Raw genomic sequence first — 24,835 nt, forward strand, 5'->3', positions numbered from 1 at the left:
TACCTTGTCCCCTGCCAGGACCTTGAAGGAGGCAATGACTTGGTCAGCCGTGTCTGTGTCGGTGGTCTCCCTTGACATGAAGTCAATGAAGGCTTGGAAGGTCACGAGGCCGCTGTGGTTGGGGTCAACCACACTCATGATGCGGTTGAACTCAGCGTCACCCTGCAAGGGGGAGTGGGGTGGGGGACAGGCTGCATTGGAGCGGGGCAGGGCCCGGCCTAGTGGAACGGAGCCAGGAGAGCAGGGCCACCTGCCGTCAGCCCGTGCCATCGGCCCGCCTCCACGGGTTCTGGCTCCCCAGGCCAAGGGCCCACTCGCCCAGACTGGGGATACGCTCCCTCTGTCCTCCCCACCCACGTTTTTGGGAAGTGGGAGTTGGGGAATGGATCAAACAAGTCTACTGCTCCTCAGCCCTAGGCTCACGACTTAGTTCTGGAGGGTAGGGAAGAAAGAAAGAAAGAAAGAGAAAGAAAAAGGGGAGAGAGCCAGAGGCCTGACCTCCTCTCTCCGGAGACTTCCAGAAAAGGAGGTGGGCAGCTCAGGGAGTCATCGGAGAGACCCCAGCCCAGCAGAGGCAGCAGAGGAGGAGGCGGTGAGGCCGCGCTGCTCTGGTGGGGGAGTGTCCCCGAGGACACGGAAACTCTGGAGGCGGTGAGGAGGAGGGGGGAGGCTGCGCAGAGAAGAGGGGGTAGAGGAGTGGGGGAGGAGAGGCACAGCAGCGAGGGGGAGGCAGAGGCTGCATACCAGGCTGTATCCTGTGGAGATAAGCAGAGCCCTGAAGTCATCGGAGTCCATGCTGCCTGTCTGCTTCTGCTCGAGGACGCAGGGACAGCAGAGGAGGCCAGGCCCAGAGTAGGCAAGAGGGGCCGCCCCATGTGCACAGCAGGGAAACAGGACAGTGGCGGGAGCCGGGGAGACAGAGGTGGCCCCGAGAGACCAGGTAAGGGGGAAGGTGTCCAGAGAGACACAGGGCAGGGAGGAGGCAAGAGAGCCGGTGAAATGGCACACACATGGCAAGGGGTGGAGTGGCGAGAGGGAGGGGGGAGACAGAGAGAAGGAGAGAGAGAGAGAAGAGCAGTTAATGCCACAGTCCGCTGGGGCCCAGGGGGGCGCGTACCTGCCGGTCATTTTCCACGTCGTAGCCCAGGCTGATGAGGCAGGCCTTGAACTCCTCCGGCCCCAGCGCCCCGCCGTGGTCCTGCCGGGTGTCCGAAGGCGGGTGTGTGCGAGGGGCGGTGTGGAGACCAGGCCGGCACGGAGACGCGGGGAGAGGGGCCAGGGTCACATGCAGAGGGCGGGGGGAGGGGAACACATCGGGGGGGAAACACAGAGTTAGAGGTGACACGGACAAGGTGATGGCCAGGGACGGTGGAGCGGGGGGAGGGCGGTCAGAGGCCTCCGCCCAAGGCCTCGGCCAGAGCAGGGGTGGGAGCTGAGTGGTACAGAACTGAGCACTGAGTCCTGGGGCTCCTGGCGGGGGGGAACAGGGCACTCTCCTGGCCTCCGGGATTTGGGGTGGGAGAAAAAGATTACACTCCATCCTGCTTGGGACACCAGGTCCCCGCCAGACAGTGCAGAGCTGAGCGTGCACCTCGTGATGCGCGGGGCCCGGCAGGGCGGGTGGGGACTGCAGCCAACTCAGGCCCTCAGGGCCTTCCTAGCGGGCCTGCCAGTCCAGACCTGAATTTTCAGAATGCTCTGTGTGTGCGGGGGCCAGGTGCACGGTCAGGTCTCAGATCTCGGGTGTGCCGGGACCGAGTCCATCCCAGGGTCTCACCGGCAGGTTGGCGAGGACGCACGGCCCCGGGGCCAGGACTTGGGACCCCGCCCCCCTTCTCATCCTGAGGAACCCTACCTAGGCTGTGGGTCAAGGTGACACACCCCTGCACCCCCTCTGCTGGCCAGGGCCCTGCCAGCCCGCTGAGTGGTGACTGGTACTCAGCACTGTGAGGTGAACGGACAGATGCAGAGACGGTGGGGGCAGGATGGGACGACGACAGCAGGGAGGGAAGACGCCAGGGGCAGAGGAAACCGCTCACCTTGTCGAAGTGGTTGAAGGACGCCCGGAACTCCTGCATCTGCTCCTGGCTGATGCCCTTGGCATCGCGGGTGAGGATCTGGTTCTCCACCTCGTTGATGGTGCGGGCGATGGTGGTGAGCAGCTGCTCCCAGCCCACGCGGATGTGCTGGGGGTGGGGCGAGGGGATGACCGCGGCTCAGGCCGGGGCGGCCTCCAAGTCTACCGCAGCCGCGGCCGCCAGGGGCTTGGAACCCGGCCCTCCTCACACAGGGCGTGCGGCCCGGAGGTGGGCTGGCCCTGGCTCTCCCAAACGCCCCCAGCCCCAGGCTCTCCTGCGCACCGCGTGTGCACATGGGGATACTGGCCCGGCACCGCCCCGTGCCCCTGCCAAGCGCTGGGGTCCTCCTGTGACGGAAGCAGTGAGGGCCAGGGCCCGGCACCTGTGCGGCATCCACGTGGAAGCCGCAGAGGTATGGTGGGCAGCGTCTGACCAGCTTTCTGGGGAAACACCGGGTTTCTCTGATCTGTGCGTTTTCACGGTGTAAAGCGTCACCGTGGACAAGCTCAGGCTACCAAGAGGCTGACGCTTCAACCCAGGCACGGCAAGCGGGTGCACGGGCTGACTGGATAGAACAAAACTGCTGAGCTCACAGAGGGGCAGGTGCTCCCCTCCCGGCTCTTCCAGGGGGCGTCCTGAGGCCGTGTTGTCGTGGTGACGGAAGAATTGCGGGAAACTGATTTTTTAAAAATGCGGACACACTTGATCTAGTGTTTTCGGTCAGAGAAAAAGGAGAGAGAAAAAGCGGCAGACATCTTTTCTACTGAGCAAAACCGTCTGGAATAAAGGCCTGGGCCGCGCGGCCGGCGGGCCTACCTCCATGGTGTAGTTGGTGTGCTTGTTGTCGAAGATGAGCGCCTCCTGGATGAGCTGGTGCTGTTGCTCGAGCAGGTCCAGATTCGGCTTGTAGTCCACGATGCTGCGCTCGTAGCGCTTCAGGTGGTTCAGCTGGTCCTCCAGGGTCCCGTTCATCTCGATGGAGATGCGCCCGATCTCCTGCATGGGACGGGGTGCTGCTGGGTCGGGGAGGCTACCGGACGCTCGGCCACGACCGGCCACGGGGGCGGTTTCCGGACCAAGGCTCGCCATGCCCAACCTCCGCACTCCCTCGACTCCCTGTGAGGCCCAAAGATGGCAACTGTTCACAGTGAGAGGCAGGGGCAGGATCTGGACCCGGGCCCGGCCGGCTTCAGAATCTGTGCTTCTGAGCACGAGTACCTGAAGCGTGAGTTCCCACGGTGGCCACGCAGCCCCCTCCCAGCATGGTGCCTGGCGTGCGGCGAGCACTCGGAAGGCACACCAGGCACACCCAGAGCTGCCATCAGCATCATTACAGGCTCCCTGGGCCGGGACCCAAGGGTCACTGGTGAGCCCGCCATAGAGGTCTGTGCTCGGACCGCCCAGCCCGAGACACCAGTGCTCGTAACGGGGCCACCACGGAGCAGTGCCCTAAGCATCTGCTGAGGCGGTGCCAGGGCTGTTTCCACCCCCTTTCGGAGATGAGAACACCAAGGAAAAGTTACATTGTACCTGACCTCCTGGTCAGCGGGCAGGGCAGGGCCGAGGCTCAAACCCTCCTCCACCTGCCTCCTCCACCAAGATTCCCTCTGGCTGGTGCTGCCACTTCCAGCAATGAAATCACTGACTCTCCCAATCCTGAGGCTGCTGTCGCTCCTGGAGCGGGAGCCCCGGCAGACCCACCAGGGAGCCCTGGGGACCTGCTGCGAGGGGCGCCGGCTCCTCACCTCCATCTTGGTCTGGATCCAGGGCCCCACGACGTTGGCCTGGCTGGCGAACTGGCGGCGGAGGTGCTCGTTGGACTGCTGCTTGCTCTGCTCCTCTAGGAGGGCGTGGTCCCGCTTGGGCACCAGCTGTTGCACCTGGGGGAGGGCGGGGGGTGTGAGCACCAGCAGTCGGCAGGGGGCGGGGGGGGGGGGGGCCCTCACCCGGCCAGCCCTGCCCTGGTCCCACCGGCGAGCCTGCCCACCTTCTCCCACTTGGAGTTGATGATCTGCGGGGTGACGGTGGTATAGGGGTTACTGCCCGACAGTTTGATGTGGTTGCTCTCGGCGATCCTCTGGGCCTCTTTGTGGATGGCCAGGATGGCCTCCCGCTCCCTGTCGGCATCTGGCAGTGTCGACTTGAACTGGTCGTGGGCGGAGATCAGGCCCTGGAAGGAGGAGGAGGAGTGAGGGGCAGCCCGGGCCCTTGGAAGTCCCACAAGAAGCGCGGGTGGGAGCGGACCTCGATCTCCTCGATGGTGTGGACAATGAACATGTCCTGCAGGTCCTCCATGGCACTCTCCATCCAGTTGTTGAAGGGGGCTGCCCGCTTGGCGTACTCCAGATGCAGCTGGTCAATGGTCTCCAGCTGCTTCTCTGTTTTCTGGTATACGGGGCAGGGAAGGGACAGAGGTGAGCGGGTGGATGGTGGTCGAGGGCCCCAAAGGGTCAGAGAATATTCCCTCAGGGAGCATCAGGGGAAGCTCAAGAGTCCAGGCATTGCCCACACCCTCCCCCAGTCCTGAGAGTCTCGGGGCACAGGGCTCCACGGGGGACGTCGCCCCTCCTCACCTCCAGGGCTTCCCTGCGGCTGTGGGTCAGAGAGCCAAGGGCGTCCCACTGGTCGCAGATCTTCTGGCACCGGGTGTTGACATTGTGGGAGTCATAGTAGTCCAACTCACTGCGGGGGTGGGGGTGGGGGGGAGAGCATGGGCGATGACACCCAGCAGGGGGCAGTCAAGGCTGTGCTGGGTCCCGCCCTCCCCCTGGTGCCGGGGGACACGAACATTTAAGGTGATCAGTCTTCAATGACCCCGCTAGCCCATGCCCCTCCCCAGGTAGGAGGAATGTAGGAGGGGGTAACAGAGGGGCAGCAGGGGTGGGGGTGGAGGGCTCACTACACACTAATGCAGAGGCCCCCAAAGTGTGGCCCTCAACGAAGCTTGTATCTAATTGCTTTGTTAGCTTAAAAAAGTCTAGCAGAGCACGCTGGTTAAAGGATGGGTGCCAAATTCCCTCGGTTTGAATCCCGGCTCTTTGATTTTCTACTTGTGTGACCGCGGATGCGTGAATTCCCTATTCTGGATACCTCAGTTTTCCCATCTGTGAAACAGGCGTGGGGATACCGTGGAGATCCAGTTATCTGGTGCACATGAAGTGCTGAGAGCAGTCCCTGGCACCCAGTAGGTAAGTGTAGCAACAGCGAGGTTAAAGGGGTTTATTCATTTAAAAAAATCTTTTTGGTTATTTATTTTGAGAGAGAGAGAAAGACCTGGGGAAGGACAGAGAGAGAGAAATCCCAAGCAGGCTCTGTGCTGTCAGTGCTGCTGAAATCCTAAGCTGAAACCAAGAGTCAGATGCTTAACCAACTGAACCACCCAGGCTCCCCTAAAGGGGTTTATTTTATTTTAATGGGCACTAAGAAAAAATGGATAATGAGCCTGCGATGTCATTCTAAGCAACTAGTAACATACCTAAGAAAAACGTGGACTGTCACAATAGTCCTTGGCCCCTCAGCCACGAGCATGGCCTCCTGCCCCTCCTCCCATCAGTCTCTGGGCTCCAGAACCGGATCCTCTTAGTGGCAGGTTCCCAGGGAGTCGGGGTACAGGCAAAACCTTGGGGGCTTGATGAGGGGTGGGCAGCAGGGAACGACTTTGGGAGGAACAGGACATGGGATGGGGCTGGGGACCGTCTGGTGACTCTGATAGGCAGATGGGACACAGGGGCCAGAAGGGGCTAGGAGGGGCAACAAGGCTGTGCTCCACAGAGGGGTAGGCAGCCTGAGCTCTGGTCCTGTCTCAACTACTCCCCAGCAGTGTGACCTTGGGCAAGTCTCTCGGCCTCTCTGTGCCTCAGTTCCCCTTCCATAACATGGGGCTGCTGAAGGATTACACGAACTGGTGCGTGTAGAGCGCCGAGTGCTCTGAGTTTTTGTTGCTGTCATTAACCAACGCTCAGCCAGGCTGTCTGTCCAGGCTCACCCTGGCCAGCACTTGGCTCTCTGACTCATCTTCGGGGGGGAACAGACAGCACCCCAAACAGTCCAGGGCCACCATGGTCCAGAAAAGCTCAGTGACCACCTGCTCCCCGGCTCTGGCTCTGGGTAACAGGTCCCACACAGCATTCTCGGTGCCCACGGACTTACTCCAAGACTGTTTCCCACCAGCTTCTAGGAGCTCGCCTGTCAGTGGTGGAACACGTCCACCTCCCGTGACCCCTATGAACATCTCGCATGTGACCTCACTCTCCTCCACCTGGGTGTGCCAGGGACAGAGGCTCAACCCTAGAAGAGGCTGCAAGACCCCTAGGGGTGCCCCTAACAGTGACCAATAGAGACTGTGTCTTCCCAATACGGTGAAGGCCTCACGAGTGAGCAAATGGGCAACCCTCAAAGCAACTGGGCAGTGCTGAGGGCGCGAGTCAGGGAGGAAACAGGCCCTGCCTGGCGAGGGGCTCCACCAGGCACCACTGCTGGCCTCATAGGAGCAAGCAGAACTTTAGGGATGACCGGCAGGGTGGGGGTGTCTGCGGAAAGGGCAGCTCCGGCCAAGTATCCTATTTTTGAGCAGACGGCTATTTTGGGAGCGCCCCTCCAGGGCCTGCAGATTTTCCATGAAGTAATGGCCTCGGCCTCCCGCTCCCTGGGCCGTCCCTGCCGTTGGCCGCTGTGCTGGTGGAATAAGGCTCCATTCACCGGCTCTGGAGGTTCAGTGTACTAATTGTGTGCACAAGTTTATCTGACTGGGGCGGGGAACGGAGGGCAAAGAACCCGGCTGCCTGGAAGCTCGCACAATAAGTGTATTCTGAGCGAGAGAGGAAAGGGGCCGGGCAGAACAATGGGCTCTCTGTGCAGACCAGTCCCCTTAGGGAGGAGCGGGTGGCAACAGCGGGGGCTAGGCCGCCCACCCCATCACGGGGTGGGGGTGGGGGTCCTGGTTGGTGTGGCAGGCAAAAGGTAGAGTCTCAGGGACTACTACAGCCTAAGCAATCAGGAAAGGGGTCAGAGACCTTCTGCCTGAGAATACAGGTCCCACTATCCTCATCTGGGGTTAAGACAAGGTGGGCATCATCCCTTAAGGCCCTTCCCTGCCATCTGAAACGAGACGGTGGGGGTGGAGAGGGCTGGACTCGGGACGCTGCCCCCACAGTGGGGCAGGGACACGACGGGCCACACATACTTGAGCTCTTGGGCAATTGCTGCGATCTGCTCCACGCGGTCCTGGTGTGCGGCCAGGTCGCTCTCGAAGGCCTCGTGCTTTCGGATGAGGGCTTTGATGTCTGACAGGGTGGCCGTCTCGTAGTCCCGATGCTTCAGCATGGCCTCCTTTCCTGGGGTGGGGCAGACAGCAGGAGGTGTTCGGACAACAGGGCAGTGGGAGTCCAGAGGGTCGTCTGACCACAGGGAAGGAAACGGGGTACGGACCTTACATCCTGCCTCACTGGGGATGGTGCTGTGAAGGCTAGAAACTTCCAGAACCTTTTCCCTTGCCTTTTCAAGGGATCTCTAAGCCCAAGTATATCCTGGACGGAGCTAGGAGACACTGTGGGGCCAGTGGGTCTGAGACAGATATCCCAATCCAACCTGCGTGCTCCGAACTTAGGGCCCTTTATTGGTGGACCAGAAGTGGACAGTGCTCCCACGGTTGCCAAGGTGGACCCATCTGTGGAGGGCCGACATCTGGAGAGGCGGCAGGGGGTGCAGCCCAGGCCTCAGCGGAGCGACGGAAGGGCAAGTGTGAGAGTGTCAGAGTTCTCCAGGGGCCCCACCCCTTGTGCCTGCCCCCTGGCACTTAGAGGCCAGGCTCCCTCGGGGTGGGGTCCTATCACACACCTACGTGTCCCACGCCATCCCACGGGCCTTCTGTGTGCAGTGAGGTGGGGCCCATTGTCAGGCCCTTTGAAGGAAGAGAGGAACACTGTTATTAGTCCTGGAGCCTGGCTAATTACATACCCCAGGACAGCTCAAGTAAGTAAGCCCTGCAAGCACGGTGCGGCGTGGTATCGCAGACGTGGGGGGAGCGGAATGCCAGCCTGGGAAGGTGACTGGGACCCCCGGCTCCTCAAGGGGTTCTGCTTCAGGCAAGCCGCCTCGGGGTACCCCTGGAATGGCAGCTCAGAGACCCCACTCCTCACTCAGCTTGGCACCAGAGCGGCAACGCAGAGCGGAGGGACGGCACGTGGCCTTTCCCCACCTGTCCCCTCATCTGTAAGATGGGGCCGACGGCGGTGTCCAGTGTCAAGTCTCAGTGAGGTGACGTTCGGGAAGGGCGGGCGCCGAACCAGCACCATCGCATCTCCTCCACCCCGAGGACAGGGCCTGGCGCTGGGGCAGGAGGCTTAGCCACAAAGGCAAGCTTGCAATTCCCTTCCCCAAACTGCTGTCTCCCAAGGGTGGGAACCACAAATAGCAGGTTACCGCTTCTCTGCCTCAGCAGAGTTTCTGCAACAGAGCTGGCAAGGGGTGCACGGGCAGGGGGGGGATCCGGGAGGAATGGCCCGGGGCCGTGGACGCCTTGGATTCAGGCCAAGGGGAAGCCACAGTAGGGACCCAGGGGCTCATTTTTATCTTTTCCCCCAGAGAATCCAAAACCCTCTGCAAAGCATCCACCTGGACCCTTGCCCCGGCAGGCTGTGGCGGGTGGTGAGGGAGGCACAGAATGATGGTGGCTCAACCCGCTCTCTGGGCCCACCCCTCCGGGGAAAGAAGGCCGCTACCCGCTGGATCCCAGGAGTACAGAGGGGCCAGGAGGTCAGTCTGTCCTCCCGTGTTGCACAATCGAGTGGTTCAGGGGACAGAAGCTTCAGGTCTTGGGAACGAGAGTGGGCAAGCCCGCCTGGGGGCTCCAGGCTGACGCGAGGCGGAAGGCCAGATGCCAAAGCGCCTGCAGGGAGGCAGGGGTGCGACAGGGGCGTGTGGAGGCCGCTGAACCAGTTGGGCCCTGGCTAGGGGCTGAGCCAACTTCTCCTTTGAGTGAAGGCCAGTCCCAGTCGTTCCCAGGAAAGGAACTCTGGCGGGCCATCACACCCACACCCCTCGGCCTCAGGAAACCATCTTCCCAGAGCCTCCTGCGGCTCCAGGTGAGGGATTGAAGAGCTGATAACATGGGCCAAGGGAGGTCCATGGGGAAGCCACCTAGCGCCGGTGGGAAGACAATGGAGATGCAGGACATGGATAATGACAGGAGGAGCGAGCTGAGTCCAGCTGGGGAACACGGATGCTGTAAAACCCACTTGTGTGCCCAAGGGCCCCCCGACTAAAGAAATGCCAGGGTCGGCTGGCTCGTCAGTTCCCTGGGCAGGGACCTCGCCCACCTGGGAAGCTGCTGTGCTCAAGAAAGAGGCGAATGAATGAATAAATGAGCGGATGAACCAGATGACAACCCCCCCCTCATCGTGGACGCCGCCTCTGCAAGGCAGAAGGAGGCGCCTGCATCCCTGGCCCGAGCTGGCTCTTCATCGCCTCCTCCGCATTCTTTCCCCAGCAGAGGCTGGATTAGGGTATTGCTCTGGATCTGGCGGCTGTTGCTGGAAAACGGAGGCCTGCACTGGTGTGAGGAGGGCATTGGTCGAACTGCAGCCAGGGACACGGGGGACGTAGGCCCAGGTCTACGGATCCCGCAGAGTTGCATGCTCGAAGGCCGGCGGGGTGGGGTGGGCTCCGAATGGGTGCTTCTAGCAAGATCTCAGCATCTGGCCAGTGCTGGGGCCGCCTGCCCCACAGCTGGGTAGATGGGGGCTGGAGGAGCCCCCAGAGGCTCAGTGAGGGCCTCGTGGGGGACGGTGGGGGTGGAAGGATGAAACATCACACTGAGCAACACAAGAAGCGTGACATCAGCCAGGAAGAGCGGTGGTGGTAGGGCACAGTCGGGAGGGAGGCGGCCAGAGTGGGAGGGCACGAGTCCCGGCTCTTGGCTTTCCCAGGCACTGGCCATTTTCCAAAGGCTTTCAGACCTCCGGGATTCGGAATCTCAACCACGGTGCGGGTCCTGACCGAGGGCCGGGGACGCGATGGGATCCCACACCCGGAGCCAGGGAACAGGTGGCTGCGGGGGAGGAGGAGCTCCCACGGGGGGCGCAGGTGGTCAGCAAGCTCCATCTGCAGCTCAGGCAACAGAACTGAGAGGCGGCTCCCTGGCCTTGCCCTTAAGGACCAAGCTCAGGCACACAGGCCCAACCAGCACGGGCCCTTCAGTGTGAAGTCCACAGCCACAAAGGAGTAGGAGAGGGAAGGTGGGCGGGACATCTGAACACAGGTTTCCAGGGATGGGAGAGCCCACTCCCTTGCCCCGGCACGGCCACCATCCTCGGGGAGGACACGGCAGAGTGGACAGGGATAGGGTCACTTCTCGATGGAGCCGCATAAGGTTCGGCCGCATTCCTAGATGACAGCCTCCAATCATCCAGGAAGGGGCCCACCTGGAAGTAATCTCTGAGGCCAGAGCAGGGGGGGCGGCAAGGAGGACCTGGCTCCAAAGTGTCGCTTGCTGCCTGGGGCCGGGTGAACCCAGAAATGGCATTTCTGACAGGCTCGTCCCCAAGCAGCAGGAAGAGGGGTCTGACAAACAGACCCAACAACACAGGAGGCGCTGTGCGTGCACACACGTGCGTGTGCCTGAGGGAGCTGGGGGACCGTACCGTCAGTCCAGGCCTCGTGGATGGAGGCCTTCTGCCGGAACTTCTCTGCCAGGTGGTCGAGCCGCTCCAGCCTGCGGATCTCATTCAGCAGCCACTCCTCGTAGCCTTTCTCTGCCTGCTCCAGGTGCTGCCAGCCATTATTGATATCCTACGAGGACACGAGAGGACAGGGCTCACAAAGGGGCCAGGGATGCTGAGGTGAAGGCGGGCAGCAGCAAGGGGCTGGGGTCACCTCTATCCCCTGCTTTGCTGTATCCAGATGCCTAGACGGGCCCCGGCACACGGCAGGTGCGATCCAGTTTTTGCATTAAATGAATAAGTGACAATGAATGAATGCCATGGATGGCGCTATGAGAGCCCGGTGACTGTCCGCTGAATACCATCCCTCTCCTGAAAAGGGGCCTTGAGCACATGGTGGTCTGGAATCATGGCCAACTGGGGGTCCAAAGTGAAATAATGCCACACAAAATAAGGTGTGGGTTTGGGGGTGGGTTTAAAATTCTAAGGAGCGATGGGGGAGGTGGACCGCGGTGAAGGGTCAAGCGGGCCCCCTACCACACCCCTGCACCCCATAGGCTGTGCCTCTTAGTTAAGAAAGGCAGCGCTGGCCCCGCGATAAGCCCGGGGTGGTATAGAGCCGCCCCTCTGCAGTTCTGCAGGCCACAGGCTGGCCTGGGAGTTGGGCTGTGCCTCCCGGGCCCCAATCCCCCCCCCCCCCCCCCCCGGGCGCTCACCGAGACCATCCTGCCCTCGGAGGGCATGAAGGCAGGCCGGTTGCTGAGGCGCAGCTTGGTCTGCAGTGTGTTGAAGTTGATCTCCAGCTGGCACTTCTCCTGCACCTTGGGCGGCTTGTGGACGCGCCGGTAGTCCCGGAAGTCCTCCAGCTTCTGCTGCATCTCCTGCATGGTCTTCTGCGGCACGCGGTCCTCCAGCCAGGGGATGGTGCGTCGGATCCACTCCAGGAGCTGTGGGCCCGCGACAAGCCTCAGGGTGCCGGGAAGGGCCTCGCCCCGCGCACGGGTGCGAGGGATATGGGTCTTCGGGGGCCCCGTCTCGGGGATCACCCCCGCTCCCCAGCCTGGCTTCCCCATGATCCCCACTGGGATCCTACGGCCGGGAAGTACGGGGATGCACGCCCCCTGTGAGCCACCGTGCTGTTCTCTGCTCACTTCCTGTTCATGCCGTTGTTCCCGGTCTTCCTTCTTCTCGGATCTAAGGGGGCCTCAACTCCAGCATCCCTCCCATCACCTCCCACCACATGACCTCACTAGCGCCATTTCAGTGAGCTCAGCATCGTCTGAGAGAGACGTCTCACTGCCTCCTCGTTCGTGGGCCGTAAGCGCATCAAGGGAAGGGCCCACCGCATGCCAGGCTTCCTCTAAGGAGGCCAGGGCGCCACGCACGGCCTTTCAATTTGAAAGCAAAATTGAAAAAAAAAAAAAAAAAAAGTGACGTGTGTTTTGATGAGCCGCTTGTATCTGTCATATAGAGTGAGGCCCGGGTATAAACAAGCAAACAAACCGGGCATTCTAGAAGAGTAAAACCAGCTATTGTCTACCGTAGATACACTTAAAAGAAGTGGTTCCCAAATGCCAAGTTCTGGCAAAAAGAAAAAAGCAAGGAAAAAGGTATCTATGTGTCTTTATATCTTGATGCAAGGAGCCAAATGCCCTTTCTTAGGAAGGGATGGGATCCCAAGATATAACCTTCAAACTTTTTCTTGGTGATAGAATGGATGGTGGTAACAAATGGTAGCTCTTTCTTTTTAATTTTTTTTTTTAAAGTAATCTGTATACCCAACGTGGAGCTCGAATCACAACCCCAAGATCAAGAGTTGCACACTCCACCAAGTGAGCCAATCAGGCACCTTGGTTAGCCTTTTCTTTTAAAAATACCCTTAACTTGGCAAAACAAAAAGCTGGTCACTAGAGTTTGGCTGTCAAATACTTTTCCAAATATTCCTGATCCATGAAACTTCAAAGTCTGGGAACCACTAGTCTGGAAGAGCAGTCAAACTATGGCTCTCGGGGAGCTTCAATGTTTTTGTTTTTTTAATATGGAAATTTTCAACACACAGGAGGGAATCCAGAAGACAATTACTAAACACCCACATTCCCAGCTGACTTTGTGGGTTCAGGCTCTGGAGTGGGACTGCCTGGGTTCAAACCCTGGCTCTCTACTGCACCAGCCACATGCCTGGTGCCTGAGCCTCTCTGGGTCTGTTTCTCCGCTTGGAGAAGGGGGTAACAGGAGTTCCCTCCTCCCAGGGCGGTTGTGGAGAGCACAGGGCCCGCCACGACAAGCTCCAGTCCTGTCACCGTGTCTGGTGGGGTGTTCAAGAACTCTCCTTGAGTACCTCTGTAAGAACCCAAGCTCAAGACGGAGGGAGCCAGGGAGCAAGGTGACACGCCAGCCTGACCCTTAGGCCTTGTGAAACTAGCCTGGAAGGTCACATACCGGCTTCATCTAGAAAGTGTCACTGCCATACCTGCTCGCCCCTCTGCAAGCTTCACATGACCTGCGGCCAAGGGTAACGAGAGGCGACCCAATCCTTCTGCTCTAGTGGGGCCACCAGGGGCAGGAGGAGTGGCACTTACGTCGCTGGCCAGCCTCTCATAATCTTCCATGAGGTGCTCATTCTCCTGGTTCACGGCCAGCACCTTGCAGATCCGGTTGGCAGCAGTCTCCGCCTGGGGCAGAGGAAGACCACAGTCAGGGCCGCCTGAGGGCTGGTGACCCTCCCTCCTGATGGGCTCATCCCCTGGAAGCTGGCTCATCCACAGCCCACAGCACTCCCCAAGGAAGGAAGGAGAGAAGCACAGCTCCAGCAAGACAGCACCCTGAGCAGCCGTGTCCTGAAGGGCTCCGGCGGAGTCCCCATACCCTACTGCTAAGGCACCACCCCCTCCCTGGACAGCTGGGCCCCTCAGCCTGGACCCTGGAGGTGCGGAGGGCCGGAAAGCCCTCCCACTACGGGGAAGTGGATAAACAGGTCCTCAGGGAGGAAGGCTGGGTAAGGCTTGTGTGTCGGAGGGGACCTTAGCTAGGCCTGGCCCTGGAGTCTCGCCCTGGGTGGGAAGGTCCATGGCAGAAAGGCCAAGCACTGGATAGCTGCATGGTGCCCTCCAGAGAAGTCCGTGGTCAGTGCACAGGCAAAGCACACGTGTCCCTTTCCTAATTCCCCCCTCGGAGGTGGGTGTTGATGGCTCATTGGGCAGAAGTCACAATCCTGGGGGCAGAAGGGAGCCACGCTTCAGAGGGCAGGGAGTGGTGGAGACTGACCAGTCTCTGCTCAGAACTACAGGACAACGTCCTCCCTCGTCCTGCTTTTGGGCGGGGGGAGGGAATGCAAGGAGTAGAGAAGAAGGAGAGCAAGGGGGGGCGCCACACGGGGAGAGGAGAGACCAGGTACCTTTCAAGAAGCACAGAAAGGGTCCAAGAGGAGAAGTTGAAACGGCAACAGAACAGGAACAGAAATAGTGAGGAGGGTCTACAGAGTGGCGGGGAAGGAAAACAGAGAGGCTTGGGGATGGCTCCAGACCCGCGAGCGGCAGGCACCGACGCCCAGCCTCTCCCATCCACACACTGCTTCTGGGACCAGTGGGGAGGTGAGCGGGGGCCAGCGGAGATTGGTGTGTGCGCACACGGGCACACACCGTGAGTCACGCCGCAGGACACACAGCAGCAGCCCCAGGCACTGCTCCTCAGAGATGAGGTGCACAGGGGCCTCAGCCAATGAACATCCAGCCCCGGTGAGTGCAGGAAGCAGAAGCTAAGGTCACAGCTTGTGGGGGGAGTCCCAGAGGTCAGTCCCTGACCGCTGGCTCGGAGACACAACGGGCACCCCATGTTCAGACCCACCGTGCCGGGCAGACCCACGAAGGCAGGAGCTGCTAGTCAGCGGTGCTCTGCTTCACAGATGAATTCCTGGCACCCAGCTCAGGGCTTGGTATGTTTTAGGTACTCAGAGTTGATGAATGAGTGAGTGAACAAGGGAATAAGGAGTAAATGCTTACTGACCAGAAATAAACTATCAGGAGGGAACAGGCATGCTTGGTGCCAGGCCTGGGGTTCACCTTGTATTTATAAAACAAAACAAATGCCAGAGAGCACTCTTTTAAGAGACAGGATGGAGTCCCCGAGGACAAGAAGCAATAATAAAAGCATCACAAGGCTGTCTTGAGACGTAAACACAGGCCGGAGGAAGCCAGACTCGGCGCTGGAGAAGCCTGGAGGCGGCACGTCCCTTGGTGAACGGGCAGCTCCCAACAGCTTCTCGCATAAGAGGGGCCCAGCTGCCTCAAAAACGCCCAGTGCTCTGGCCTGAGCTTTCCTGCCAGTATCCACTCCCACAAATCCCTCAAGGCTGCCCAGCCCCAACCACAGCGGAGCTCGGCTCTAAGCACAGGAGGGCAGTCTGGGCAGACAGGGGGGATGTGGTGGGCCGAGGCTGGCTTGGGCCTGCAGAGCGGCCAGTCCAGTGGCAAACGTGCTGTCAGTCAGGGTCTGAGTCCTGGAATCTTCCGTGGCTGCCCGCCCCCACCCCCCTCCTCTGCCCTCCAGCAGAACACGCCAAACAGGAGCTGCAGTCACACGCTGGGTAGGTGGTGAGAGGCTACGAGAAGCTGTTTCTGGCCACGGGGCTGGAAGGACCACGGTGGGCACGGGCGGGCCCTGCGAGGCTGTTCCAGCCACCCGATGATTTACTGAGCACTTACGGGGCTCAGCGCTGTTTTAAATCACCCCGTGCCTACATGAACTCATTTCACCCTCCTACAGATGGGGAAACTGAGGAAGTGACCCATCCAAGGTCACACTGCCAAGAGGTGGCAGAGCAGGGTCCACAGGCAATAGCAGGTGCAGCCGCTGCCCTGTGACCTCTCTGAACTTCAGCCTCCTCCCCTTTTAAGTGAAGATACTGGCACCCACGCCCCGGGGGTGTGTGCAGGACTGTCCCAGAACCTGTAGGTGCAGAGTCCTTGGAGGACTGCCAGCACGTAGTAAGTGTTCAAGAAACAAGAGCTAATTTCTCCTCTTCCCTGCCTGTTTCTAATCGGTGACACAAAAATCAAGTCACTGGGAGGATACTACTGCCCAAGACCAGAGACCAGGAGGCAAGGGGAGGGCACACAGGTGCATAGGCCTCCAAGCAGGCCTCTCTCCCATGGAAGCGGACAGCCACTGCTGGGAACAGACACTTCTGATGCTCCGCTCCTGTCAGCGGGGCCACCAGGGACAGGGGCCTGGCAAACTGGGTGGGCAGGTACAGGCTGAGATGAGAGTCTAACCTGCTCATGCCAAGCCTTTCCTGGGGCATTTGGGAGGGAAGGAGCCCCAGTGAGGTGCCAGTGCGGCGGGCAAGCGGCCGGGTGTGGATCACGGAGAGGGCAGGGCAACCGAGTGCCCGCACTGCAGCTCTGCTGGGATTCGACCGCCCAGAGCCGCTGGGACGCCACCACCCTCCTGGCAGGGGAGGGGGGGAACGTATTCACGGAGAGAATATCGGTGCCGTGGCCGCACTGGACTGCCGGCTCAGTGGTGGAACCAGAGGCCCACAGTCACGAGAACCCGACCCAGGTCAGTCCCCATGCTGGGGCTCCAACCACAAGTGGGTGGTGGGGACATGCGGGGGACAGCGAGGGCAAGTCTGCAGGCACAGCAGCGAGGGGTGCTCCCGCCCCAGCTCACCTTTTGAGCCCCCGAGAAAGCGTGGTAGAAGCAGGACACGTAAGTCATGATGGCTTTCTCATCTGGCCTCAGAGTGCCTACAATATCTGCGCAGAGAGAGAGAGAAAGAGAGAGAGAGAGGCAGGAGAGAGTGAAAGATGCAGGGAGGGCGGCCGGGGCCGGACCCTAGGCTCATGCGGGAGGAATAGCGCTTGCTCTGGACTGGAAGCCAAACCCCGGCTCCGGCTGTGTGGGCACGTACCGCTGAGGTTTCGTAGCGGGAAAGAGGGAAGTCTGAATAGCTGGAGTCCTTTTCTAACCAGACCTGGGTTTGTGACACTAGCTACTGGCAAAGGAAGGGGCGTCTGGGTAGCTCAGTCGGTTAAGCATCCGACTCTTGATTTCGGCTCAGGTCACGATCTTATGGTTCGTGAGTTCGAGCCCCGCGTTGGGCTCTGCACACTGACAGTGCAGAGGCTGCTTGGGACTCTCCCTCTCCCTCTCTGCCGCTCCCTCATTTGCTTGTTCTCTCTCTTTCTCTCTAGTAATGAATTAAAAAAAAAAAAAAAAAAAAGACTGGTTTAGGGCTAGAAGAGTCAAAAGCTAACTGATCTTTCTGGAAACATCAGTAAGATCACATCTTACATTAACTATCTACCACCCCAGAACAGGCCACCAAACGGTCTTCTAGGGCCCTCAGAATGAACTCCGGATCTCAGACTATGGTGATTCTACACACCATGGCACTGTTATTATCTCCAACCTCATTTCTTCCCTCTCCACTCTTCCCCGAATAAGCCAAGCTCATTTCTGCCTCAGGGCCTTTGCACTTGCTCTACCCTCTGCTTGGAATGCTTTTCCTGCTGATCTTCATCCGGCAGCACCTGCTCATCACTCCAAGTGGCTGCCCACGTCACCCAGCAGAAGCCTCCTGTCAGGGCCCCCAGCTGAAGCAGCCCCACAGACATCTCTATCCCACCATCCTGCCCTACGTGCTCTACTGTGCTTATCACCATGTGAAATGACTTTTTATCTGTGGACATGTCTGTTGTCGGTCATGCCCACTGGAATGTAAGCTCCATGAGAGCAGGGATCCTGCCTGACTCAGTCACTACTGTATCCTCAGTGCCTGGAATAGCCTGGCGCAGGTCAGGCACTCAATAGATACTGTGAGCAAAGACTACACGGGCAGTGACGCCTGGAGTCGGGGGGGATGGCTTCCAGTCGGAGAGAGGCCACTGCCGTCTGCAAGAGAAATGAGGTGAGCGTGGGAGGCGAGAGGCAGCGGCGGCATTGGGCAGTGGCGGCGAGGTGGGCCTGCCTGGCCCTGCCCGGTACCTTCTGCGCTCCCGAAAAGGCATGGTAGAAGCTGGACACATAGGTCATTATGGCCTTCTCGTCGGGCCGGGCCGTGTTCACGATGTCTGTAAGTGAACGACAAGGGTTAAACTGCCCAAGTAGGGGCGGGCGGGGGGCGGGGGAGAGGTGGTCACTCACTGGGATCCAAAGTCTCCTAAGGCCACAGGCATCCCAGGAGAAGGACCCTCAGAATGGATTCAGTGACCCCCAGTGACTCCAGGAGACTTGTCCATACCCTCAGCCCTTCCATTCCCTGTGGTCTCTAGGAAGGCCAAGGCTGTGGGAACTGGATTAAAATGAGGCCACTTCCTCTCTTTGAGAGTGGCCTCAAGGGGCTGCTGGACAGTCAACCCCCAGGGCCACCAGAGGCCAGAGACATGGGTCCTGGCTGGGGGTGGTGCACGGCTGGGAAACGGAGCAAAGCCGGAAAGGAAAAACAAACACTCCGCTTTGATGGACTCCAGACTCCACGCCGGGGGCAAGCAGGGAAGACAGTGGCCTTGGATGTCTGCAGGAGCCAGCCCCTCCCTGGCCACCTGGCTTGCCCATCCCACGAGAGGGGCAGGACTCCGACAGGGCTCCAGCAGGACACGCGGGTCCTGTTCTGAGACGTGGGCCCCACAACCAGTCATCTTCCGGCTCCTCCTTCCCCTGCTTCCCCATCCCTGAGCCTGACTGGTCTGCTCAGACTGCTCCCTCTCTGGCTCCCAGGCGGCACCACTGTCCCCGGTTCACCCAGATTCATCCAGCCCTTCTCACTGGCACCGCCAGCTCCTTGAAGTTACCGCAACACATGCCCGCAGAACAGGGTGGTGACTGAACAAAAGGGATGTACTTACCCTCTGCATCCAACATCTTGGGGATGTCTAGATATTTCTCGGCCACTTCAAAGGCATTGTTCAGGTTGGTGACAGGGTCATCCTGGGAGGAGGGAGGTGAAGGAGGGAGGAAGGACTTTGTCAGGGGCAGGGTGCAGAAGCACAGAACGAGGCAGGCCTGGAAGGGAGGCATCCTGGAAAGGGGCAGGACTAGAAAGGCTTCTTTAGGCACTTCTCGGCCCCCTGCGCTGCTATGGGGATTGGGGAGGAGGGCACCCACATACAGTCAATCCTCAAAGGAACGCGTCTGGGAATCTTTGTGGGAAAAAGCGTGGACCTTTCCCCCAGAGAAAATGCAGGTGTGCTCTTTTCTCACAACTTCCAGCCCTCCGGCCCCCAGATTGAGACCTTTGTCCTGAAACCCAGAAAGTGTGGTCCAGACCTGAGAGAACACTGGGGGGGGGGGCGACAGGTCAGGGGTAAGCCGAGAGCTCCCATGGTCCAGCCTTCACACGGTCTCCCCACTGTTCCTAGGATTAAAGACCCTCGCTCATGTGCCTTAGTTGATGTTCAGCTAGAGCCCAATTCGATTCCTCAGAGGAGCTTGAACAGGTCAAGTGCAGGCTCGTGCTTCCCCCACTGGGAATGCCCTCCCCTTGGCTCTAGGCTGCCTCCTCCTCCAGAGGCCCTTCCTGGACCATGCCAGCTCACCATGGCCTCCTTCCTCTGCAGTACCTCTCTGGCCCTACCCACTTCCCACCCTCATTCAGCCTGAGCACATGTGCATGGCCTCATGGGGCTGGTTTGCTCTGGACACACTATCCCACCTTCTCCACTGGCTGGGAGCTCCTAGAGGGCAGGACCTTGGTTTTACAGGCTCACAAGCTTTGTAAAGGCAAACGAGAATGGGAACCTGTATGGGAAACACCTGCTGGTAGTGATGGCTTGGAATTCTTCAGCCCTTTTCTCCACTAGGCAGAGAGGAAATGCTTCTAGAGTCTAAAAGGTTAAGGAAGGGGACCCAGAAGGCACGGCCGGCCAGGCCCCAAAATAACCGTGGGCAGTCACAATGCCCATAAGGGGAGAAGGGGATAGTCCCCAAGGGGAGCAAGGGAGGTAAGAATCAGCCACCAAGCCTGGGGCCTGGTGACAGCTGGCACAAGGCTCTCCTAGCCTGCCCATGTGAGCACAGAATCCACCTTCGGATGCCAGCAATAGACGGGCGTGGAAGAGGTGACCCAGAGTCAGGGTCAGACTCTGTGGATCTCTGGGTCACTGAGGGATGTGCAAGAGGCAAACCTTTCTCAGCTTGTCATACTCGATCAGCTCGGGTCTGTGTCGGTGGATCAGCGCATTGAAGGCAAGGCCATCCTTCCAGCTGGGGATGGAAAGACAAAGGTTAAAAGGAGGGCCCTCTCCCCATGACGTAAGTGCTGACAGCCTGGGGCACCCATAGGAACAATTAATTCCCATTTACTGAGGGAGTGCGTGCGCCGGGCACTGCAAGGAGACCGTCTGGCAGAGTGGCCATGAGCATGACTGCTAGAGCCAGCTGGTCTGGGGTGAGATCCCGCCTCTGGCACTTACCGTCAGTGTGACCTTGGGCAAGCCCCATAATCTCCTACTCCCTCAGTTTCCATGTCTGTAAGACGGGGCAGTAAGAGTGGCTACGCTTCGCTGGGTTGTTATGAGGACTGAATGAGCGAATACACGTAAACGCTTAGCCCGGCGCCTGACCCGTGGCTAGTACTTTATGAGTGAGTGCTGGCCTCTGGGATGGCCATGACCTGCTGAGCCCTGTACGTGCAAACCCCGCCGAACGGGATGGGCCTACAGTGGAGGGCAACAGCCCACCGTGGGAGACCAGTGCGTGCGCCCCAACCCGTGGGACAGAACCAGGGAAAGGGAAAGAGGGCCAAATGGGAGGACGGGACTCCATCCTGGGGCGGGATGAGGGAAGGCGGTGGGCTGGGGTGCTCTGGCCGGGCACTCACCTGATGTGGAAGTTCTGCACGTTGACGTTCTTGTATGGGGCCGTCTTCCTCTGGCACCAGAGAAGCAGCCCTTCCTTGGCGGAGGTCTCTGCAGAACGCACAAGGATGGTGAGCACGGGCTCAAAACCCCATCCCCACAACCCGGCCCCGTCGAACGAGACTTTCAGCCCAGGCACAGGAGTCGGACGGAAGAGCAGCAGGGCCAGCAGGAAGAGGCCCTCGTGTTCCAGACACCCGGCAGACCTCTGCTGATCCCAACCGCTGGCCTGCACACCGAGCCCGGAGAAGTCACTTGCCCGGGGTCACCCCAGGAAGTGGTAGTGACAGGACAGGCCAGGGCCGGACGCCGCGCCACGTCTCTGCCCGCAAAGCCCGTCCCTTTACCCTCCAGAACACACTGCCAAACAAGCCCCTGATGCTGGCCTTGGACTCTTCTGAACGGTGAAGAACCAGCCAAGGGGCCTGAGCGCTGGGCCTTGCACACCCGGGGTCTCCCGGATGTGGCGGCGGCTTCAGGGAAGTGGTGAGGGAGGGGTCCAGGGCATCTATCTGCTCCCCGTGGGCGGCTCCGGGAGCGCGGAGTGCAGGGTCACCGCTGCGGCCTTTGCGGGAACCCGCTCCCCAAGCTGGCCGGGATGACTGTGCTCACACCATGGCACACACATGTGCTTGGAGGGACTGGCCCCAGGTTCACGGAGGCAAAGGTCTGAGGGTGGGGGTGTCAAACAGAAACATGTAGGTGCTAACGCAAAAAAACCAGGCCAGGCCTGACCCTGCCACTGGTCTGCTCTGCGACTCAGATTCCTTGACTGGAAAATGGGGACATTCATGCCCACTCGACAACGGTCGTGTGAGGGTCTGCTGAGACGGAGACCATGGGAGCCAGAGGGCTCTGGGTGGATGCCAGAGCTGGGCGGCTGGCCGGGGACCCTTCACCCGCAGCCCGGGCCAGATCTCACTAACCACTCTTGCTCGGGGCCAGGCCCCGTGAGTGATGCCGGGAAACACGGAAGAGCCTCAAGCATGAAGACAAAACCCCCAAATCACCATCTAACGCACCCCAACCTGGACAGGACCAGGACAGGGAGAAGAGGCTGTTCTTTGCCAGGCCTTAGGCTCTCACCTTCCACAGAGATGTCCTGGATGGCGAACCTGAGGATGATGGTCCAGATCATTCCCAGGGTCATCTTTGCGTTGCCGTCCACAATCTCTGCATGCACGGAAGGGGGCAGAGGGTGAGAAGGTTGCTGAAACCAGAGGGGACTCCTTCTGGCTCTACGTAGAGATTAGCTCCGATGGTCCAACGGGAGCCATCCAGGCCTGGCCGCCACCCTCCCTGGGAGATGCTACACGGACACTGGGAAGCACCGTCCCCCAAGCCTTCTGATGCTCAGCACCTGCGGGCCCCCATGCACGTGTTGTCCGCCACACAGGCCTGTTCTCACCCGGCCAGCCCGTCGTCTCGCCCAGCTCAAAAGAGCGCTCCTCCCTGACACGTGTCCCAGGCGCTGGGCCCGCACTCCCGGCCCTCTGTGTGCACCTCCCTCGTGCCGTCAAGGGTGCGTCTCCCCATGGCGGGTGCGTGCCGCGCTACTGTTGACAGTCTGCCCACTTCCTTCCAACCTCACTGCTGCCACCGTTGTCCAGGCCACTGTGGTCTCCCCCCGAGAGCTCGACACACCACCTCCCCCTCCGTGCCCCGTGCAGTCTACCTCCACACAACAGCCAGGGTGCCCACTTTAAAAGGTGCATCAGATTTGTGCCACTCACCTGCCCGAAGCCCGACTACATCTAAAATGAAGCCCATGTTCTCACATCCCACTTACAAACCCTGCCCTGGGTGACCCTGCCCCTTGATGCCCGGCACACCCCGGCCGTGTCCTTTCGGCAAGCCAGGCTTTCTTGCTAGAAGGACCTCACGCCTTTTGTCCACCCACGAAGTGCACCCCTTGACCCTTTCCTCGGGTGGCTGTCCTTCCCACCCCCTAAGCCTCTGCTGTCACCTCTCCGAAATAACCCCCACCAACCACCAATCTGAAGGTGCCCGCCCAGTGCCCCTCTCTCGCCGGCACCCTGCTCTGCCCCTCACATGCTAACCATCATTTGTAACCACGTATGTGCTGGTTTACTTGTTCACTGCCTGCCTTTGAGATCGCCCCTCAGTACCTGGCCTCGGCCCTTGTGAAAGACAGGATGCTGCAGGACAGGGAGAGCGGCCCCCAGGCTCGGCCGGGAAGGTACATGCTTTCTTCACTAACCGAACAACTACTCTCAAACTTCTGGGAGTTGCCTCAAAGGTCTGTACCACATGGTCTTCAGCTTCAGTAGCTTACGGAAAAATCATCTTGGCGACACTCAGGGCGCCATGTGTCTACTGCTGGGTAAGAGAAGTGCAAGTGGCCTCATCCCTGAGTCTGCCAGCCAGATGTGCCTCTGCAGCCCTCTAAACGCCTTCCACCCTCCAACGTCTCAGCACGGCAGGTGCAGGAAGAGAGACCTTGCCCACAGACCCTCGAGAACAGAAAACTCCAGGGTGGGCTTGATTTGGAAAGGAGGTAAAGTGATCACCCAGGGGACAGGGCCAGGCCTTCCCCAAGGACACACTCGAGAGGAAAGGGTGGGGCCCATCAGCCACAACGGAGGAGAACCTCCCTCCGCCCCCTAGAAGCCACAGGTTGATGGCAGAGGGTGGTTTTCGTCTTGAGAGTGTCAGGATAAGAAAACAAGCACAGTCCACTGCCCAGAGGCAGGGGAAGGACGGCAGGACACAATGTCTGCCGGGCCCTTTCCCAGGGCTAAGAACCCCATACAGGGAAACCAGGCAGAGTCTCTCCAGCCTGGGGCAAGGGCAGATATCCAGTCAGGAAACCTATGCTGCGTTCCTCCCAAGTGCCAGGCACTCCACAGCAGGGGAATGCACGCAGTCTGGACAGGCGGCTGGAGCTCCCACACCCAGCCGGCTGCACAAGGAAGCTGATCATGGAGGGCTCAGAGAGCTCCCACGAGGCGGAAGACGGATTCTCTCATGACACATGCACCAGATGCTTCCCGGACCTACAGCTGTGCCCCCACAAGACAGTCATGTTTTGGCTACGGCCCAGACCATGTGGAGGGTAGGGCGATGGGAGGCAGGGCAGGGGCTGGGGCTCTCAGGTATTCTGAAGCCCTCGGGGCACCTCTAGTAGCTGCTTTCCAGCTTTGTCCCGGGGCCCAGCGGTCACAGGGACTGGGAGTGAACCAATCTGGGCATGAACGCAGAACATTTCTAGACGGAGTTTTTCTCCAAATGAAGACTGATGCATGCCACCGGGTCTCTCCTCTAACCCCTTCTGTATTTACAGGCTAGCATTTGAGCAAAATAAGTGCAGCTGTGAGAAGCAGAAGGCTGGAGTGGAGCCAGGAGGAAAGATCCATGCAAGGACAGAAAATCTGAAGGCCGACTGATTTTGGGGGTTTTGCTTTTTTTTTAAACAAACACCAACCACCTCAACTGTGGCATGTGACGCTTGGCACCCCTCCCCGAGAGGTCCCAGCCGGGGCAGAGCCTTGGAACTCAGTACGCACACTCTGGCCTCAAGTCTTGGCCAACCTCTCAGAGCCCTGTCATTAACAGCAATTAGTTTTCTTTGTTTTTTAGAGGCTGGGACAACATGGATGTCAGGGTGTAGGAAATCCTGCTCTAATGAGCTGAACTGTGAGTGCAAGCTGACAGGGAGCTTCTGGGCTCCATCAGGCCTCGCCTCGTCTCCAAAAGCGCCTGTGAGCTCGAGACGAGCTGGCTGCCGGAGGGCAGCGTGTTGTTGCTCTAGTGGAAAGGTCTAGAACGAAGAATCGCAGTATTGGGTGTCCCCACGGGGCACAGAGGGTCCTGGGTATCCAGTCAGGGGCCAAACTCCCTCAGGCCCTGCAGCCAGCAAAGTCTGGTTACTGACCTTTGGACCTGCACTCCCCACCCCAGAGCCCTGACACCGGGCCTCGAAAGTCCTTCTCCCCTGAGATCTCCAGATACCAGGCAGGGCCAAAGGGCAAAGGTGCTCCAGGCACAGGGACGCCAGGTGATGTGACTGTCAGTGTTTCTGAGGCCCAGCACAAGGGCCAGTGAGGGTGTCCAGGGTCCAGGACAAAGTCATTCCTGCCCTGCAGGAGAGGCCTGCCCTGCATAACTGGGGGCACTGGATTCCCGAGTGTTAGATTATTCTGTGGGTGGAAGGGAGGAGGAGCTTGGGGACCCAACGATCACATCGAGGACAGTCACTGTGGTCACTGCTGGGGTATATACT

The 24,835-nt window shown here is 59.7% G+C and overlaps 1 protein-coding gene across 5 annotated transcripts in view; it reads right to left on the reverse strand.

Moving 5' to 3' along the window:
* Positions 1–24,835, reverse strand: part of ACTN4 (actinin alpha 4) — a 70,817-nt gene that overhangs the window by 1,571 nt on the left and 44,411 nt on the right. The window contains exons 4-21 of one of the 5 annotated variants that reach the window (XM_053905973.1): positions 21,679–21,765; positions 20,556–20,643; positions 19,861–19,939; positions 18,583–18,664; positions 17,723–17,808; positions 13,315–13,407; positions 11,452–11,682; positions 10,718–10,865; positions 7,261–7,411; positions 4,652–4,760; positions 4,323–4,463; positions 4,066–4,248; positions 3,824–3,958; positions 2,895–3,074; positions 2,040–2,186; positions 1,118–1,198; positions 745–810; positions 4–162 (exon numbers count right to left, since the gene is read on the reverse strand). In XM_053905973.1, coding sequence (XP_053761948.1) covers positions 4–162; positions 745–810; positions 1,118–1,198; positions 2,040–2,186; positions 2,895–3,074; positions 3,824–3,958; positions 4,066–4,248; positions 4,323–4,463; positions 4,652–4,760; positions 7,261–7,411; positions 10,718–10,865; positions 11,452–11,682; positions 13,315–13,407; positions 17,723–17,808; positions 18,583–18,664; positions 19,861–19,939; positions 20,556–20,643; positions 21,679–21,765 — 2,246 coding nt within the window. Of the gene's footprint in view, positions 1–3; positions 163–744; positions 811–1,117; positions 1,199–2,039; positions 2,187–2,894; positions 3,075–3,823; positions 3,959–4,065; positions 4,249–4,322; positions 4,464–4,651; positions 4,761–7,260; positions 7,412–10,717; positions 10,866–11,451; positions 11,683–13,314; positions 13,408–16,405; positions 16,492–17,722; positions 17,809–18,582; positions 18,665–19,860; positions 19,940–20,555; positions 20,644–21,678; positions 21,766–24,835 lie in introns of all 5 variants that reach the window. The other 4 variants (XM_053905972.1, XM_053905971.1, XM_053905970.1 and 1 more) reach the window with 4 other exon arrangements.

The sequence above is a fragment of the Panthera pardus genome, unplaced genomic scaffold (genome assembly GCF_024362965.1).
Source record: "Panthera pardus isolate Hobbes unplaced genomic scaffold, ASM2436296v1 HiC_scaffold_18, whole genome shotgun sequence".
Lineage (NCBI taxonomy): Eukaryota > Metazoa > Chordata > Mammalia > Carnivora > Felidae > Panthera > Panthera pardus.